Source organism: Thamnophis sirtalis, unplaced genomic scaffold (assembly GCF_051295495.1).
Source record: "Thamnophis sirtalis isolate CommonGarterSnake01/CBP01778 unplaced genomic scaffold, rThaSir2_p1.2 scaffold_5, whole genome shotgun sequence".
Taxonomy (NCBI): domain Eukaryota; kingdom Metazoa; phylum Chordata; class Lepidosauria; order Squamata; family Natricidae; genus Thamnophis; species Thamnophis sirtalis.
Window position 1 is genome coordinate 131,200,221 of NW_028261385.1, and position 20,573 is coordinate 131,220,793.

At 39.0% G+C, this 20,573-nt stretch overlaps 1 protein-coding gene across 5 annotated transcripts in view; it reads right to left on the reverse strand.

Annotated features, from left to right (window-relative positions):
• Positions 1 to 1,906: 1,906 nt before the first annotated feature.
• Positions 1,907 to 20,573, reverse strand: part of FBXW11 (F-box and WD repeat domain containing 11) — a 78,697-nt gene continuing 60,030 nt past the window's right edge. For all 5 annotated transcript variants that reach the window (XM_014066512.2, XM_087716896.1, XM_014066511.2 and 2 more), the window contains 10 exons: positions 17,011 to 17,197; positions 16,128 to 16,218; positions 12,284 to 12,421; positions 10,901 to 11,019; positions 9,923 to 10,172; positions 8,222 to 8,340; positions 6,963 to 7,073; positions 6,778 to 6,856; positions 6,132 to 6,319; positions 1,907 to 4,331 (listed from right to left, as the gene is read on the reverse strand). In XM_014066512.2, the coding sequence (XP_013921987.1) occupies positions 6,158 to 6,319; positions 6,778 to 6,856; positions 6,963 to 7,073; positions 8,222 to 8,340; positions 9,923 to 10,172; positions 10,901 to 11,019; positions 12,284 to 12,421; positions 16,128 to 16,218; positions 17,011 to 17,197 (1,256 nt within the window). In that variant the 3' untranslated portion in view covers positions 1,907 to 4,331; positions 6,132 to 6,157. The remainder of the gene's footprint in view (positions 4,332 to 6,131; positions 6,320 to 6,777; positions 6,857 to 6,962; positions 7,074 to 8,221; positions 8,341 to 9,922; positions 10,173 to 10,900; positions 11,020 to 12,283; positions 12,422 to 16,127; positions 16,219 to 17,010; positions 17,198 to 20,573) is intronic.

A 20,573-nucleotide genomic window follows, 5' to 3' on the forward strand; every position in this document is an offset into this window, starting at 1 on the left:
GCAGACAAGGGTTTTGTAAAATGACCCGGGGTCACTCTGAAAAGTGGTGTTCAAGGGTTAGAAGATATTTATAATGTATGCTCTGGAGAAAATGGATGTATTGTTCTCCTTTATGCCCAGATGCTAACCGTGGCACGACAAAACCGCGCTCGACTAAAGCGCACCCGATTAAACCGCGTCGCTGACGTCATCAACAGGGCGACAACAGCGAGCGCGGAGAAAGAAGGGCGCTTTAAATAGCGCTTTGAAAGCAAGCCGATTCAAGTTAAGGTAAGGGTTAGGTTTAGGGTTAGGTTAAGGGTTAGGGTTAGGTTAAGGGTTAGGTTAAGGGTTAGGATTAGGTTTAGGGTTAGGTTTAGGAGGGTTAGGTTTAGGGGTTAATTTTAGGTTTAGCGTTTACAGCGTGCTTTTTTCTCCGCGCTGTTGTCGCGCTGTGATGACGTCAGCTACGCGGTTTCGTCGAGCGCCCTTTAGTCGAACGCGGTTTTGTGGTGGAACCGATGCTAACATCCATCATCATCCAATAGGTTAAACAATGGAATGAGTGGAGATTTCAATCCAATCCTACAGCAACCCTCTAGTTGCTAAGTAAAAGTGCCCCCAGATGTTGGAGGGATATAGAATCGGGGACCCCCCTCAGATCAACTTATACGTAACTTGTATCCAGTATGACCAAACAGTGAGGCTAAACATTGTGGTTCAGCAATATGCAGAGAGCACCACTAGCTCTCCACTATGGTCTGGCTGGAACATGATGTTATATTTAAATTACACACCTTTCACCTAATAGCTGGTTGCAGTATGATGCTGATCTGAATTCAGTCTTTATTTTTGTTTCAGCACAACCTGGTTAACAAAGTCCTTGGTTTCTTGTTTCAACAGATATTACACTGCTGCCTGGTTTTCTACAATTCCCCTTTCTTATTGCATTTCCCACAAACCAATTCTGCCTTACAATTACCACAGGAGAGAGACTTCTATATGCTTCTGCAGGGAACATAAGAGCTGGGAATAGCCCTGTGGCTGATATGTTACATTAAATATGCCACACCTCTCAATTCTTATCAATTTCATTAACAAAATTTGATGAGCAAATTTAGCAGAATCGTATTAACTATAGAAGGTAAACATCAGAAGGGATCAGATATCACTCAGTTCATCCCGCTCTCCAGCGCTATCAACTGACAAAAAGCAATCCAGCCTTTGTTAAACAGCTGTTAGAATTTTTTGTTGCTATCCTACCAAAACTTAAGTCAAAACTATTTTTAATTGATTCTGAAACAATTCTGCTCAGAATTCTACATATCAGCCCTTCCGCTACAATAGCACCTCAGTACACATTGTTAATTGGTTCTGGGAGGCCCAATGAGTACCAAATGATGAGGACCGGGACAAAAATCTCACATCAAAATGCGCCAAGTACCAAATTCAATGTTTCAAAGCCGTTGCGCACCAAGGTACCATTGTACTTGAATATAGCTGCCATTCCTCCGTCTTCTCCAGGCTAAACATCCTTAATGCACCCCATCGCTTCTCTCTGTTTTTTCCTTGTGAGCTCTTTATTATTGTTTTTCCCTGGACATGCTTCAGTTTCTCAATCTCCTCCCTAAATTTCAGTGCCCAGAACTGAAACCCTATATTCCAGATATGGTCTAACCAATGAAGGGGTTTTTTTTCCTTTTCTTGATGAAGTCTAGGATTGCTTAGGATTATTATTATTTTTGGCTTCATTTACACTGTGTTCAATTTGGGGATTACCAAGACGTCCAGTTTTTTTCCCCGTATGCGTATTTGTTGTTCCCCAAACTATACGTCATTTGTAACTTTGATAACTGTGTTTGGAAACCTCTTATCTAAGTCCTATACAAATGTGTTGAATAGCATAGGTTACATGTATAGAAAGATGTAAATTTAGAGGGTTTTTTTATTAAGCACATTCCACAGTACAAAGCCTTATATCATGAACAATATCTGTACATTTTTCAACAGTTGTCCGATAAGCTGTTCATACACAAACTTTCCAAACAGGTAACTGGCAAACATAATTACAAGTTAGAATAAGACTATCCCAGTGCTTTGAAACATTAATCTAGCAGTAACATACAGCTGTTCAGTAATGATTAGCAAAACAAAGTCCAGAGTACAGCCGATACTATCATTCATCCTAGGAGTCAAACTCCTCGGGTGTCAGTTACAAATTCCACGGCTACGTTACACCAAGCACAATCAAAAGTAGTTTAGGCTGCATCTTCAAATACCATCATTTCCCATGGAAAAACATGAATTTCATCTTACACATGCATTAAAAATGGATGGTTGTCCGTAAATACCTTTTTGTTTTCAGCGCTGCAGTATCAAGTCTTTCATGTTGCAGCTATTAGGTGACATGGGGATGGGCGGGGGGGACGGGGACGGGGGAAGGCAAAACCATTTTCTGTAAAACTGTGGCCCATCTCGACATCTGATATGGGAAAGTGTCCTCTCTCAAGCATTTTGTAGATTGGATCAGATCCATGTAATATATCTTTTTTCTCCTCTGTGTTGGGAAGAAGGACTTAGGAGCTCAACAGAGTTGACTGGGAGGTGAAGGCTGGAAACCAGAAGCAGCTCAAGTTGTACCTTTCTCAAATCCGGCATGTGCTTTTCATTTTTTATTCGACAGAGAAACTAGGTGGTGTGCAAGTGAAATAGCCAACCATAAGCTGTTCCACTAAATAAGCAAAATTCATTCATTGGTCATTTATATTGGTTATTAACATTCCTTGACCCCTCAACCAAAAAAGAAAAAAAAGAAAAAAAGAAACAAGGAGGGGGGAGAAATAAGAGAGGGAGGGGATCAGCAGTGGCAGCAAAAGGAAAGCAGACAGAATACCACATGATATCACCCACATCCATGCCAACATTTGCTCCTGGACCAACCAGTATTTTTATTTATTAATATCTTCTAAAGAACATTAAGAGAAGCTATTGAACAATGTTGCTGAGCAATAATTTAAAAACATGGAGACAATAATTTCGAATGAGTTATGTTTTTTGTAATCGGGAGATACTGAATCAATAGCCATGGCCAGTCATACTTAGAAAAAAAATCCACGGTGCCATTTGCTGCTAGGTTACTCCAAATAAATGGTAGGGTGCACCAATCATCTCCTCTAAGGTCTCAGTGGAATAGCCATTCATCTTCCAATTCAGCATACTGGCCTGGAAATCACGGACAACTCAAACAGATATTTAAAGGGTTGATGTCTCTTCAACTTTAGACAGTGGTTTCAAGATGATTTGCAAATATTGCATTGTGGAATAGTGAAAGAAAGTTTTAACTTTTTTTAAAAAATAAAAAATGCTTCTTATGTTTAGAAGTTTACATTAAGATATGTCCTCCCAGTTAAAAAGGAAGAAGAAAATCCTAATGAATGCCAACGATCTCCCTTTCACAGAAAAATGTTTCCAATACACCCCAACTCCATATGGCGCCAGTAGTAAGAATGCCTGGGTACTTAAAAGCACCTCCCTTGGCATCTGTATACAGCATCAGAAGGCCCCGACTCCCAGCCCTTGGAGGTTACAATGTTTTATGTACATTATATCTACATGCTTATACAGGTACAGTATTGGAAAGTATGAGGCAAGCACACAGGATCTGACTATACCAAACATTAGGAGGAAGAGAAAGACAGTTGTAGTACAGAGTACAATTTAAAGAAAAGACAATGCTGTACATCTAGTTTTGATAATCTAGCCCAATTTACAATCTTTAAATTAAAGCAAATTACAGGTGCAGAAATAAGTAAATTATTGTCCAAAAGGTTACTGAACCATTTCAAAGTATTTCTACCAGTCCAACTGAGACTCTGAGCAAACACAGCAGGATCCGCATTAATCGTGAAATGTAAAAGCTGCGAGATGAGGCGACTTTGAAAGCAAAGCTCTGTACATTCTGGGTTATGCGTTTGGCACCCACGTTTCACTGAGAATGTTTTTCTTCTTCAGAGTCAGACAAAAAGTGCAAAGCAAATATAAATTAGGTCAAGTCCATCCTTGACATCTGATTTACTCCTGGAAAAACAAACCGTAAGTTCAGTGTATATGGGCAATTTACTCATGAAGCTTTGGATCTTGCACTGTGGTGAGGGAGAGGCTGAACTCAGTGAATTCCTAGTCAATTCCTTAAGAGACCACCGAGTGGAGGAGGACTGGAAAGTTACATTGAGATAAAGAATTGTGCTGCTTTACATCTACACAGCACCTAAAACCACTTCCAACTTTAGCTGTGGCTATTGTCTTCAGATGTGTGATAGCCAAATGTCCAGTAGTTCAAAGACTGTGGAATCCTACAAAAAAAATATGAAAATCACTGGTTTAAAATTAAGTTAAAACAATTATGTTTTATTGGGAGATAGAAGACTAGGAATTAGAGATCTAATAACAATGGAGGACAGAGGTCATCAGCTTCTCTAACTGAACTAAGTCAGAAGGACCACTGGCATTAGAGGTCTCTTTGATGCAACCACTGGAGATACATATCACCATTTAAAGACAACTGTTTTAAATTCAATTTGGCTTATTCTGCTATTCTGTCCACTTATAACAAATAAGATTGTTTGATTCCCTTAAATTTTGATTGAAATTTGTTTACTGTACATCTAGTTTTGATAATCTAGCCCAATTTACAATCTTTAAATTAAAGCAAATTACAAGTGCAGAAATAAGTAAATTATTGTCCAAAAGGTTACTGAACCATTCCAAAGTAGCAATAATGTTACTGTTTAAAGTTGGGAAAATAAGATCAACATTGATGTGTTGGGGAGGCATAAGAGTTCCATACAAATAATTATTTTCTCTACCAAGATGTTCAATTTCTACTCTGAGCATGGAGTAGGAAAATCAGCCCTTCCCACATCATGCCAAAACAATTAGTTTCTTTATTAGCCTGCTAAGAGGTTTTCACCTTAAATATCTTCTTCACTCACGCAGAAGCACAAGAAACTAGCACTGTGTATAAAGCTGTCCCTTGATCATTAGTACTATTAGAACTACTTCATTGTTATTTTATATGATGTGTTATTTTACAAGTTTATAATGCCTGGCTTAGTGGCAATGGTATGGTATCAGTGCATCCTTCTGACAACTAAGGCAATAGCAAAGAGTGAAGTAGCTGAAACAGAGGAAGAGTAATAAGACTATCGAAATTTATTCACTCTTCTGAACAGCTCTTCAATCAAAAGAGTTTGAATTCTTGCATCCTGTCAATACTCTTGCCATTTCAACAACAATAATGATAACAACAACAACAAAGATTTTATGAACACTCTAATTGTGATTAAATAATTTGAGCATTAGGTCTGATCTATCTGGGCTGCAAAAATCACTAGATGGTGGAAAACGTCAACACTTTGCTGCCATCTAGTAGTCATCTGGATGTTTGCCCTCTAGATATGGGGTGTCAAACTCAAGGCCCAGGGACTGGATCTGGCCCGTGGGGTCGCTCTGGAAACAGCAAAGGACTGGCGACCATGCCTCTGCCATTGAAAATGGAGCTTGGACTACAAAAACATTATAATCCTTCAAAATTAATTAGGGTCTAGGTAGGTAAAAAGATGAACTGGATCATCACTTCTACAATGCCCGATTATTATTTACATTAATCTAATCTGCTAGGAATAGTATTGATTTGCTTCACTTGTTCATGTAAAATGGCATCCCTTGAAGGCCTTCCTTCAGAAATATTTTGATGCTGGTAAATTGAGATAGACACCATGGTACAAATCTGGAACATCCTATTTCAAAATGTGTGTGTGTGTGTGTGTGTGTGTGTGTGTGTGTGTGTATAGCTATATCTAATCTATATCTATCTATCTATCTATCTATCTATCTATCTATCTATCTATCTATCTATCTATCTATCTATCTATCTATCTATCATCTATCTATCTACACACATACACACACACACACACACACACACACAATTTGCCAATTATTGCTTTTACAATAGAACAATTCATATCTATTTTTTTCTTTTCTTTTTTGAGAAGTGAATTCACAAGTATCAATGACCATTCTTTGGGAGCGCAAGGGCCATAATCAAAAATGGAAATTGCAGCAAAAGAAAGAGCAAGATAAATGCTTACCTTGGAGAACCGTCAACTGCAGAGTGTTATCTGGAGATGTAGGTGTACGTTCTGGATGGTGAGCGGGTCTCATTTTGTGCATTGGGAGGCACATTTAAAAAATCCCAAATCAAAATGGTGTCATCGTGGGAACTACTAATAATTTGAAATTCATCAAATTGGAGTCTAAACACACGTCCAGAATGTTCCTGAAACATGCAGTGGTTTATAGTTAATAGGGCAGATACTCACTTTTGGGAATAGCTCAGGTTTTTTGTTTTTTTTTTGAGGGGGGGGAGCAATCATATTTGCTGCAATGTAATAGTTTACTTCACAGAAAAAGCGTAAAGAACAGATGACATAAAAGTACATTTCCTTAAGAAAACGATACGATTTGGAAGACATAATGCCTGAAGTAGTTCCATAACAATAACATCTTAGGACATTAAGTTCATAGGCATGGATATTTGGATACCCTACCTCCCCCCCTCCAAACACTCTCCCCCTTCCAGTGCACAACTCTCAGGCTCTTACCACAGTGGTTTTCAAAATAAAAGGCTCAGAATTTCCACTTATATCTAGTACTTTTATAACAAAACATCCAGTACATAAATACACACTATTGTTATATAACTGTAAATGAAGGGTTTTATCAAAATCTACGTACCACCAATGTACGTAAGCACAGCGTACTTGCTGGAGCTCGAGGATCAAGAGCAGCTTGCAGATCCCAAACTTTGATTTTGCTACAAAATGAAAAGAAAATTTTATAAGGTGACTTTCTTACACATCGATACAGTCACAAACACAAAACAAAACAACAGCCTAGGAAAAAAGCTTTGAAACACATACCCATCATAGGCTCCACTTACAATCCTTTTGTTATCAAATCGTATACATCTAACCAACTCCTCATGTCCTTCTAGTACTCTTAAACACGCTCCACATTCAATATCCCAAAGTCTGGAGGGGGGGAAAAAACCAAATACAGTTTGTTTTAAAAAATAGAGTGGACATATATGAAGTGTTTACTTATGTCCTGTAGAGAAGAGTTCACTCGCTACAGCTATAAGGCTAACTGCCACTTAATCAAGATGAACAAGCTACCAGCAAACAGCTAATGTAATTCACAAAGCCCCACTTATACTAAAAGTCTGGGTGTGGGGGGAGATCCATGCAGTGGACAAATTCAATTCAATTCAATCCAATCCCATCTCAGCTTTTCCCTGAACATATTTAAACATAGCATAATATCTGAATCAACAGATAATTTGGTAGGCATTAACTTATTCTGAAAAGCTACACTTTTTACTTCTATGTTTTAGTATTTAATCAACTAAGTTGCTTTGGTATCATCATATTGGCTTGTTTCAAGTGCACTGTTATTGCACATCCTTTCCACCAAGATTCCCTTCTCTGCAATAAGATCATCTGAGAGTTTTGAATAAGACAGCCAAGGACCTATAAATAGCATAAGGGAGGACATCTAGGGAAGCATGTGGGAATTATCCTGGAAGTGAGTAAAGAGCATCTGGAGGAACTGGGCTTAGAAATATGAAGGAATGATGGTTAACTCCACCCCTTCCCCTCAAAACCTGGAGAATGGTCTTTTCCATTTCTCTCAAGACTTTTCTTCATTTATTTTCTACTTAGAAGAATTGGAAAATTTGGGAACCATTGAAATGTAACATAAGAAGTTGCATTTATTGTATATAGATTAATCTGAATTCAGTATTGGCACAACTCTATAAAATGACTGAAATCCAATATCACACAAAGATAAATCTGCTCTTCAAAATCTCCTCCCACTCCCACTGTGCAGACCCACAAATCTGATCCTGATTTGTCTCCAGACATCTGAGCCGTGAGGGATATGTTGGAGCATCATGGGACAGGGGGAATTTCTCTGTCCTATTGTCAGAGATCCTATCAACAAAGAATGAACTACACTTCTCTAAAAATATTGCTATTTTCTTTTTACTTTTTCCTACTTTCCACATGTCTTTCCCCTCCAATTCTCAGATATTTAGCATGTACAAAACTAAAGCTGCTCTTATGCATCAGAACATGTCCCACTTACATTGTCCAAATAAAAGAAATTTACTACCTACCTAATGGTATTGTCTGATGATCCACTCACAACAAGTCGATCCCTATACTGGAGGCAGGCAATACCCCTTTTGTGCCCATTAAGAGTGCGGACAAATTCACACGTGCTTGTACTCCAGACCTGTGAGGAAAATAAAGAGTGAGGCAATTTGGATTTTCTGTCACTTAAGGATGAAAAGCCACGGGTCAAAAATTTTGGAGAGCTTAACATGAATCCTGATGAAATTTTCATTCTGTGAATCTTAATTCTCAGTGCTGAAAACTTTCCTTAGTATATATCACTCACAAGTGCATTTTTGTTATATTAACATGAAACAGTGTCAATTGCACAACAGCATTGGACAATATCCTGCATTACATGAGGAAGAGTATTTTTAAATAGCAGGTTCCCTCCACCCCATTCTTCCCCACAACATATGCCCGCAATCTGCTGAATACCCTTCCCAAATATCAATCAGCATTAAAATCCATTGATATGACAACTCTGGGTTGGACCTAATTATTTATTGCACCCATAGATGTTGTCTTACTGGTGAGACAGAACCTTAATGTCCTTCATCACCAACTCCGTGACACACATTCTCTCCACCACCATAACCAATATTTTGTTGGTTTGGAAGACTTTCAAAGCACTTTTTGTGATGGAGGAAGATCTAGGAATCTGTGCAAGCAGAAGTATATTTGTGTAACATTGTAAAGCATTTATTCTCTTTCGAAAATTAACCCCACTGACATCTCGCCATCTTCAAGCTTTCTAGAGACTATCTAGAGACTATCTAGAGCCAAGGTGGCGCAGTGGTTAAATGCAGCACTGCAGGCTACTGCTAGATCAGCAGTTCAGCGGTTCAAATCTCACCGGCTCAGGGTTGACTCAGCCTTCCATCCTTCCGAGGTGGGTAAAATGAGGACCCAGATTGTTGGGGGCAATATGCTGACTCTCTGTAAACCGCTTAGAGAGGCCTGAAAGGCCTATGAAGCGGTATATAAGTCTACTGCTATTGCTATATTGCTATTTGGAGAAGACAAGCAATGAATCTTGACTGCACACCATTATACCACCCATAGTTTGGAAAGATTCATTTGCCAGTGGTCTTTAGCCGACTGAACAGTGACTAAAACAGAATATTATTTTTTTTAAAAAATTATAATCACAAATTAACTATGATGACGACAATGACATTTGTGTTAGTAGCACTGAAGTATTTCTGGATTGAAAAGTGACATCACCATTGCCCAGGAGACATCCAATTAAGGGCTCCTTTCATGTCCCCATTAAGTTGCCCACCAAAGTGGTGCCCATATATCTACTCTCAGTAACCCCTTTTCGAACTGCTGGGTTGGCAGGAGCTGGAGATGTGATGGGAGCTCACTCCATCCCGTAGTCATGAACATGAGCCTGCCAATTGTCAGCCCAGCGTCCTAACCAATGAGCCACCAGGCTCCTCAAACAAATTAACCAATACAAATGTATCTTATTTAATATGTTGGAAATATTATGTACCAATCAAAGTATCCTCCAAAGACATTATGAAAACATATGATAAAAGTCTCAAGCCATAAAAATGAATTTAAAAATCTAGGTAATATTTTAAAAGCAAATGCAATTGAACAAATAGCTATAGAAATTAATTTACTGAGATTTCAGAAGTTAGACGTGTGCTAAACACATTAATCACTGCTTTAGAAACATATTGCCAACTTACTTTAATGGTCCTATCTCCAGAAGCAGATACAATATATTTATCATCAAAGTCCACAACATTAACAGCAGCCCGATGGCCAACTAATACTCGGCGCAAAGTGATGTCAGTTGCTGAAGCCATGTCCCAAACAGCAATAGAGCGGTCCTTTGAACAGGTCACCATTAAACCATTACTAAACCGCAAGTGAAGCACCGCTTCGTTATGATGAATTAAAGTGTTCAAGACTTCGCCTGTGTTCACATCCCAGACTCTGAGGAAAGAAAACTTGGGTCAAGTGCTATGAAGCTGAAAGTTAGCGGGGAGTTTTTGTTTTTTACGCTGTACCAATTTTCAGAGTGCCATGACTACTGATTAAATACTGAATGATGTACACCCACAGCCCCCAACCTTTTGGATATCAGGGACCGGTTCCATGGAGAGAAGTTTTTCTGTGGAGTGGAGGGGGGTATGGCTTCGTGCGCTGCCTGCATTCAGATGCGGCTTTGCTCATTTGGGTGGCCTGGTTTCTGGCACACCACAGACCAGTGCCGATCCAGGCTCAGGGGTTGGGGACTCTGATGTACACAATTATACAAAATTTATCTATGAAATCAGATGCTACTGGGATTGGGAACAAACTTCTTGTACATCAACATTATTTCCCTTTGGTGGAGGGAGGGAAGGGGAAATATTTGTAAAATTTACTAAAACTTTTCAATTAAAAAAAACACATTATTTTCCTTTTCACGCCCAGATAGTCAATGAAACAGTTTTAACAGAAAAGGCATTCTTTGTATAATTTCGTTTTGATGATTGACTCTGGCACAAGTCAGTTTTACATAGGGCAGGATAGATCCATTTGTGCCTACAACAGTAATGAATGAAACCAAATTAATTGAAATAAAATATTAAAAGTGTTTCTTAAGTATGGAAAGGCAGTCCTACATTTTCTTTACTCCATTCCACTTTCTGCCATATTTTTGTCTATAAAATGCTCACCTGACAGTAGAGTCAGACGATCCAGTTACAATTACTCTTTCATCATACTGTAGACAAAGAACGGAGCCAGTATGTCCTGTTAATACTTTCAAACATTCCAATCCGGTTTTATCCCATATCTACCATATAACAAAATAAATAAATAAAGGAATTATTTAAATGCTGAGTTGGTGTGAGAAAGATTGTAGTTATTCTTCCAGGGTAGGGCACAGACTTTTCTGTCCCCACCTCCCTGTACTCTTGCAATTTTGGAATGGCATTAAAAAAAACAAACCAAAATCTGAACAAAGATTAAAAAATATATAATTGCCATATTTTTTGGAGTATAAGATGCACCTTCCCCCACTAAAAGGTGAAAATTTGGGTGCGTCTTATACACCAAATATAGCCCCGCCCACCCACATATCCTACCCTTTGACCTCTGCCTCCCAGCAATTTACCTCCTTGCAGCAAACAGGAAAATGGGGCTTGCGGAGGCGGTAATAGGCTATGGCAATCCCTGCAGCCTGAAACAGCTGATCATCGGGAGGCCCATGCTGAAACTGAAATTGAAAGTGAAACACGCTGTTTGCTGCAAGGAGGCAGAGGTAGATTTCCCCCCCCCCCCCATACCTTCTAATCAGGCAAAACTGAAACAGGCTGTTTGCTGCAAGGAGGTTAAGTCAATAACTATAAAGGTCTATAGAATGTTCAAATTAATAACTTATTTTTTGAAGACTGCTTTATTATTGTTCTAGACAATTTAACAAAATGAAGAAGCTTTTTAAAATAAATGCTTGATCTGAAGATGCCCAGAGTTATTGTATCTTCTTTTAAATAGCAGAGAATAACGTATACTTCCAGAAAGCCACATCAATTTTAACAGCATCTGTAGAAGTATAGTCTGAAATGTAACACCACAAACCGTGTATATTGCCTGTACTGTTTGCTGCAAGGAGGAAAATTGCTGAGAGGCTGATTTGTTTTCCCTTGTTTTCCTCCCCAAAAGCTAGGTGCATCTTATACTTCGGAGAGTCTTATACTCTGAGAAATACGGTAGATGCCTCTGTGCCACAGTCTGGCATTGAACTGAATAATTATCCTATAATTATAATGTAATGTAATGTAATGAATAATTATAATGTAATGTTATAGGCTTATAAAAAGATGTTTAAATAGAAATAACACATCTCTCTCTATTGCCATGTCTCCACTAATTTAAACCCCTTCGCAGTTGGGGTGGTGGTGGATGCTTAATATTTCATTTTTTAATTTCAATTAGTCCTCTGCTTCATATATCTTTGGAGGGATATGGTAGATTCTGCAATAGGATAGCAGACTAGATAAAATGATGAAAAAATATCTACATCTCTCATTCCTGCTAACATCAAGAAATCCCTTTACCTTAATGGAGTTATCCCTTAGGCCGCTTATAATCTTCTCATCGTCATATTGTAGACAGTAAACACCTTTACTATTCTCAGAGCGGCATTGAATTCTTTGCAAGTTGTGCCTTCCACATCGCCAGTTAGATTCTATTGTCTGCAAGAGAGCAGAAAACGTTTGGGTGATACACAATCCTACCAGATACCACTAAAATTTCATCATCGCAATGGTATTTTAAGCAAGCCTTTGCCAGCTACTCCGGATTCATTCTTGCCTCCTTCTTGTTAGAATCCTCTAAAGTGGCTCCTTCTGAAGCTGCTTTTAGAACAACATAGAACAGCCCACACATTAATATGTGGGACCCACTACTTAGAAATAACCTTTGCACCTATAGGTTTTCTGGTACAATTCAAAGTACTGGCATCATTCTATGAAGCCTTACAATGCTTGGCACCTGCAGGACTGTTTATCTTTAAAAGGCCCTACTCTTCTAGTGCACTTGTTCCAAGCACACAAGTTGCAGTTCCTGTTCTATGAGAGAGGCACAATTCTTAGTGACAGACTTCATCCTTAGAAACCACAGAAGAGAGCTGCCTGTGCCTTTGCTTCCAAATTTTAGAAAAGGTCTTAAAAACGGAACTATAAGGGCATAGATGCTTATGCCCAGGTTTTTAATGTCGATATGCATATACTTTCTATAATTTAATTTTTTATATAAAAACATTTTGAGTCTACATTTATTTTATTCAGTTTAGAGGTTTAAAATTTCTTGCACTTACTTAAAGAGAATAGAGGGAACAACAAACCTTGGCTATGGCATTTCTGTATAGAGGGTTCAGCACATTTCTGAACCAAATGATATATTCGATGACACAATTAATAATAAAGCTACACAAAATCTTCTCTGCACAGAACAGATGATTTTGGATGACCCATGTCAAATGTGGTTTGACTCCATTCATGGAACAAAATGAAGCAGTTTTGAGTCAGGCAGAATTATTTTGGGGATTACAGAGAAAAACCAAGACCCTAGGTGACTAAGGGTGATAAAGGAAACAAAATACTGGGGATTGGGGGACGGGGCAGGTGATTAGCAACCATGTTGTGCTGGGACATCAGCTAAAGGGAGGGAAGGCAGGTGCTGGAAAAACTGGGAGCAATGGCTGGTGGATTATGCTGAGCTGGAAGCTGCTCCAGGGAGAAAGTAAGGGAGGCATACGAGTCTTGCTCTACTCCTCTGAACAGATCATCTGAAACTCAGCACAACCAAGCACAACCAAGCTATCTAGATTTTGCTTTTGCCTGATCATGGCTCATCTGATTAAAATGGTTAGCAGAACATGACAATCTGACTTGGCTTTGAAATATAAAGTGTTTTTCCCCCCTGTGACACACACCTCATTTACTACTGTGGCAATTTAATATTATTTGTCATTTTAAACACTATGTTCACTATTTTCCTCATTTATAATTATTGCTCGCAACTGCAGATTAAGTATACATAAAACAGTAAGGCAGAGCTAAGAAATAGGTAGTTTGCTAGTTGTTTTTGGAATTTCAATTATTATCATACTTGACTATTTGTCCTACTAGCTTGGTGCATTTCTTTCTTCGTGTATAAGATGTGAACATAGAACTAAATAGAACTTTCACAGTGTGAAGTATTGCCGTATTTTTCGGAGTATAAGACACACCTTTTTCCCTCAAAAGAGAGGCTGAAAATCTGAGTGTGTCTCATACACTGAGTACAGCATTTTTTGCCTCCCAAAACCCCCACCCCCTTCACCAAAATGGCTGTGCATAGCCTTATGGAGGCTTTCAGAGAGCTCCTGGGGGCTTGGGAGGGCAGAAATGAGGGCAAAAACCGGGCTGTTATTTTGCTCAATTCCCCCCCACCCCCTGTTTCCAGGAGCACTCTATAAGCCTCCTAAAGGCTATCCATCTCCTTTTTTTGGACAAAAAACGGGGCCTTTTTTGCAAAAAACGGGCCGTTTTTGGGAGGCTTGCAGTGTGCAAAAACTTTTATTGCCTCTTCAAAAAGTTGGTGCGTCTTATACTCTGAAAAATACGGTGTATGTTATATTCTGAAGTAAAAAACTCTGAATGTGGGAAACCTCATTTAATTTGCTTCCTCTCATCCCAAAATTTAAACTGATTAAATCTCTTTCTTTTAATGTCACATACATTAGATGGGTCTTTCAGGATTAAGCTGTAAGACCCAATTAATTAATGTTTAACAATAAAATTTCTGTTTACAGTTCATCACATTTGTCATGTGAGCAAGAGCTGAAGTGATATTTTGGAAGGTCACTAATTCTTGAGGTGCAGCATAAGAGGTATTCATTAATCCAAATCAATTCTATCAAAATGTTTAGAGAGAGTTTGCTTTTCAAGTGTGGATTGAACATCAAAGCAACAGGAATGTGTTATTCCTCCCTAAACCAAAGAGCTAAGAATAAAGTCTAAGCAGGTGCACCATTCCATTCTCTGGATATATGTGATTTCAGACAAACAGCAATGTGGTACTGCTACTGTGGGAAAAAATCTCATATTTTTGAGAATTTCTAAAATCTTTTTCACTGTGACAGTTTCACTGTGACTCCTTCTAACACTTTGCAGGGTATATCTTACTAGTTATGCAGGTAAGTGCTTTCGTCTTGCAAGATTTCTTTCTATAGGCAACAAAGCAGCTACTCAGAAGTAACTGCTCTTGGTTTCTTGGACCTGACAGCAAGTTAGGAAAAAAGTTAGAATGCATGATGTTTTAATTCAATCAAGCTTTGATTTTGAAAGAGAGGAACTACGGTACCCTAAAAAGACCTGTTTTGACTTGACCTGGAGATATCAGAGAACTGAAGCCTTCAAGTTCTAAAGGTGGTGGAGTTAAGGTGTGGATGGAAATCTGTCCCTGACGAATTGAGAAGTTGAGTCAGCTTGAAATTGGGAGTTATTCCTAATAAGTGAACAAGACAAAAAGGACAGTCTAGCTGCCAAGATCACCAAAACAGGTAACAATCACCTCTAAGTGAGATGGGCAGCATACAAGTCTAATTACGAACACAAACAAACAAACAATGTAGTGGGTCACATGCTGATTTTTTATCAGAATTCCTGGGAAGTCCTTCTAAAGTTCCATGTACAACTAGGATTGGAGCAGGCTGGATATATCATTATCTGGTATTATATTTATTATTTATTAGACAAATGTATAACTATTTGGAACAAATATTTCAGGAGGCTTGACTTGTTTTTATGGCAGGTTTAGAGACTGTTGGACAACTGTTCTGCTTTACTGCAGGGAACTTTAGAAATGGCCCAGAAGGATGCATCCAGGTCTCTGGGATCTTAATACGTGGATTATTTTCCTATTACTTTAGTTCGATGGTTTATACTTATCTGTTGTTATCTTCCCAAAATGTTTATGACAATATTGGGGGGAGGGAGGGGAGGAGATATCAAACTAACAAACAAGGCAGGATCTAGTAGATACCTACGGTGCATTCAGAAAGTTTTCAGACATCCTTCAATGGTCAATTTTGTTATGCTGCATCCTGATTCTACAGTTGTTGGAATTCATCCCAATGTGGTATTTCATTTTTCCCCCTTTTTAATAAATCGACAGACATTTTAAAGTTCTGTTTTCACTTTGTGTAGATTAATGAGGAAAAAAATGAATTTCAACAACTGAAGAATGTCTCATTATCTGTATACCTCACTTTTCCTTCAGTGAATCTACATTTTAATTTTCAAAATCCTTTAACGTAAGTTGTAGCTTCCAGAAACAGTGGATTTCTATTTTTTTCCTCTTGTCTTTTACAACATCAAGTACATTTTAAACAAAGTAATATCTGAAAAAACATACCTCTATATCTTGTATTATCTTTGGATACAGTGACCTATAAAATGAATTAGGAGGGCCATCTGTGGGCCTGTTTTTAAACAGGTACTGATCCCTGTAAAACAGTAAGAAGAAAGAGAGGTATAAATTTTTCATACAGAAATAAACATGTTTGAAATGATTCTATGGATATCAGCAATATCCTGATGCTGTAAAGCACCTCCAAATTCTGAATAACACTAACTTAACTAATTCTGTTACGCTGCATGAAAAATTATACACTGACTGCCCTCCAATGAACCTACCACCAATTATAACATTCACACCTTAGAACTCCATTCTAAAAAGCAACATTGAAAGAGCCAAAGTGAGAATTCAATGATCCATACTATTCTTTTTGTTAAACCCACTCATAAAGTTAAAAATTCTACTTTTGATTCTATTCCCACATTTGTAAAAAAAACCAAAAAAAAACCTATTACTGCCCTAGAGAGAAATTGGCTTGGGTAGCTGAATGTAACCAGAGATGTATTCTCATCTTCCTGAGGCTTAGACACTAGTTTTCATGTCTTTATCACACAGAATAGTGTGGAAGGCTATGGATGTTCTTTCTGTAATTAAACACCAATAGCTTTGTTGCCTACAAAATACAAAGGCTTCCCTGAATTGACTTTATTAGCTGATCTCAATGAAATACAAACTCAAAAGGACGATCAGAGCCAATTCAAGAGGCAAAAAGATAGAGAAAGAACTGGGGTAAATAACTCTTAACTAAGAAATGCACTGCATTTTGTTCTACATTTACCACCAATACTGCCCAATCAGACCAGATGTGCTCAGTACACTAAGGAAGGTATTTCCATTCCAAAAGAGGATGAATGTTTATTCCTTTTGCACAAATACATACCAGCACCTCCTTTCTGAGAGCCCCTTCCAGAGTGGATCAGTTCGTACCATTCTCTCAATAAGCTTCTTCCAAAGCATTCCTTCTGAAATAACCCGCTGCCATTCCTTACAAACCAATTCAGCTGCGCAAAGGGATCTGGCATCTAGGTAGGAGAGGATGTTTTCTGCTATGTGATCTAAGCCTTGTTCTATTAAAAGAGAGAGAGAGAGAATTGTCAATCTTAGTGAAACAAACACTTTGAAACCTGCAATACTTTTCAAATTGTGAAACTGTTAAATTCAGGACTGCAGATAAATGCCGGGTAATGCGTACAAAATACTCCACAGAAAGATATGATTCAATATAAAGAACTGAAGGTGCCCCTCAAATAAGATCTTTTGGACTCCTGCATATTACCCTGAAATATATGTCTAGCTGGGAACCAGAGAGCTGCTTTAAACATGATCAAAGGAAACATTTTCATTATTTTTTTCTGATTGCATTTTTCTGCACTGTCGCAACAAGCCACAGCGTCTGGACATGAGCAGCCGCAGAAGTCAGGCAGCAGCGTGATAGGTGTCGGGCCTGGCTGCAGTGGTCCTACAGTAAATGCTAAGACATCCCCCGAAAATAAGACCTGATTTTTTTTTTTTGGTGCCCAAAAGAAAATAAGAATGGGTCTTATTTTCGGGAAAACATGGTACCAAAAATGAACCCAATTATTTAGTATAAAAAAAATCTTTATTTATAAGTAGAATAATTTATTTATTTATTTATTTATTTATTTATTTATTTATTTATTTATTTATTTGTCTTGTATGCCGCCCACTCCCGGAGGACTCCGGGCGGCTCACAAAAGACAAGGGAAAGAGGGGAAAACGAGACAAAGACAACATATTAAAAACAAAACCAACATTCACAATTTCCGTGGAGGTACATGCTTCTCAGCCCCCCCCCCTCCCCCCAGCCTGCTGGAACAGCCAGGACTTGGTGGCTTTACGGAAGGCCGGGAGGGTAGTAAGGGTCCGGATCTCAACAGGGAGCTCGTTCCAGAGGGCTGGAGCTGCAACAGAGAAGGCTCTCCCCCGCGGAGTCGCCAGCCGACATTGGCTGGCAGATGGAATCCGGAGGAGACCTAACCTGTGCGATCTAATTGGTCTGAGAGAGGTAATCGGCAGGAGGCGGTCTCTCAGGTACCCAGGTCCGATGCCATGTAGGGCTTTATAGGTAGCGACCAGCACCTTGAAGCGGATTCGGAGACTAATAGGTAGCCAGTGCAGCTCGCGGAGGATAGGTGTAACGTGGGTGTACCTTGGTGCACCCACAATCGCTCGCGCAGCTGCATTCTAGACTAATTGGAGTCTTCGAACACTCTTCAAGGGCAGCCCCATGTAGAGCGCATTACAATAATCCAGTCTTGAGGTCACAAGGGTGTGAGTGACTGTCTGAAGGGCCTCCCGATCCAGGTAGGGTCGCAATTAGTGCACCAGGCGGACCTGGGCAAAGGTCCCCCTGGTCACAGCCGACAGATGGTGTTCTAAAGTCAGCTGTGGGTCCAGGAGGACTCCCAAATTGCAAATAATCTGTGATCTAGACTCTTAATTTGTTACACAAAGAAGGATTTTAGTACATCATGGTTTTCCTACAGAAATGACAATACTCTTACTTGATAACAAGCCTTTAGAACAAAATTCAAGGAATCTCTACTACAAGGACTTGCAATGCAAATATTAACATTTCCGAGTTTCAATGGCTGTGTGTGCACACTCACTGCAACCAAGTGATTGCATTTGGAATTGCTCTGTGTGGTTCAATCCAATACTAAGCATGCAAATCTCAAATATTAATTGGGCAAGGGCACTTATCTAACAAATTGATTTGACAGAGACCATCTATTCCTAGACATAGTAAGGCATGAGTCCAACTCCATTCAATGAAGGTATGGGTGAATGTTTGCCATACACCATTAAGTACTATTCCCTGACCAAATTTGCCAGGACAAATGAATCCTGCCTTAGTCTTGGGCCAGCATAAAACAGCTCTTGGGAACTTTGCTTCTTTTCACCTGGCTGAGAACATCATTTAAAGCAGATCAATTTGGCTGCTGGTTCAAAGGGGATTTGAAGAGGGAAAGAGGAAAGAAGTGAGAGAGCAGAGGAGGGAGAAAGAAAGTGAGAGGGAGAAAAATGGAGAGAGAGGAGAGTAAGAAAGGCGAGTGGGAAGGAAATAGGGAGAGAAAGGGGAGAAGGGGGAGGAAGAGAAGGAAAGGAAGAAAGGAAAGAAGAAAGAGGGAGTGAGAAGGGGAAAAGAGGGAGGAAGAGAGGTGTGAGAGAGACAACTGAACTTTACTTATGAAAAGGTGTTAATTATGTCAATGGAAGAGATAGGAAACTGCATTAGTGATATATATGTCAATGCGTTTTACTGAATTTTACTGTTACTATCTTCCTTCCATCGTGCAAACCGCCAAGCCATGCCCACCAAGCCACGCCCATACAACTGGTAGTAAAAAAAATTGAATTCCACCACTGGGTGGGGGGCATTGAGGATCAGTTTGTAGCACCAAGGGGGCGGTGGAGTGAAAAAGTTTGGGAACCACTGATCTATAGGATGAAGAATGGAAGCCTCTAGCTTCCATTCCTATCCTCAACCACTCTTCATATTACAGTCATGACGCTTCAGGAGATATCTTCATAGTTTCTGTGGTTCTCAAAAACTGGAAGTATAATTTTGGCTCCCATTTCCTCAAACATCTGGGGTGGGGGACACTTTTGATACTTGTAGACTTTAGTAATAGGGTAGTAGTAGTAGGGTGACTAGGGTAAGGCTGTGATAGTTAAATCTCAGAGTTATTGAAAAATAAGATCAGCACAGATCGAGCTCTTGTAAAAAAAAAGGAGAGTAGATAACAATCCAACCTGCTCAAAAACAAACCATCTATTAGATTGCGTGGGAAGAAAAAAAATGAGGTATTGAATTGAAGTTCTTGATTCAAGGTAATTGGTAAATTTCTTGGTAGTGGTTCTAACTTTCTTCCGTAAACATTACTTAGGTTCTTAAATAATTTTTATGAACTTATCTAAGAATGGTTCATTTCTTTCTCTGGTATGAAGCCTGACAGCAACTGAGCTTTTTCTCATGTTTCCACAAAATTTAGATCCTCATAACAGACCATATGCTAAGCATTTCCTTTGTACCTGCATTTGCATGTACTGTAAATTTCTCCATCCACTTTCTCTCTCTCTCTCTTTTATCTTTCCACCTTATTAACACCACAGGAACTGATCATAAGAGAATGAATCACTGTACTATGGAATGTGCATACATGCATGCACACACAATTTGTTATCTCCATCCTGCATGCAGATTTGCAACCCAGTTTAAAGATTCACATATTGTAATTTGCTTTCTCCAGGAGCCACTGGAGCCCCACCGTCTTTTCTATACCTTCCCCAGAAGAGAAGGTTGACGAGCAGTAGAAAATTCAGTTGCAACTTCGTGATGTGGGAGGGGAAGACCACCAGTAGGACCATCCTGGATAGTTGTCCTCATTTAATGACCTTAATTGGAACTAGAATTTACAT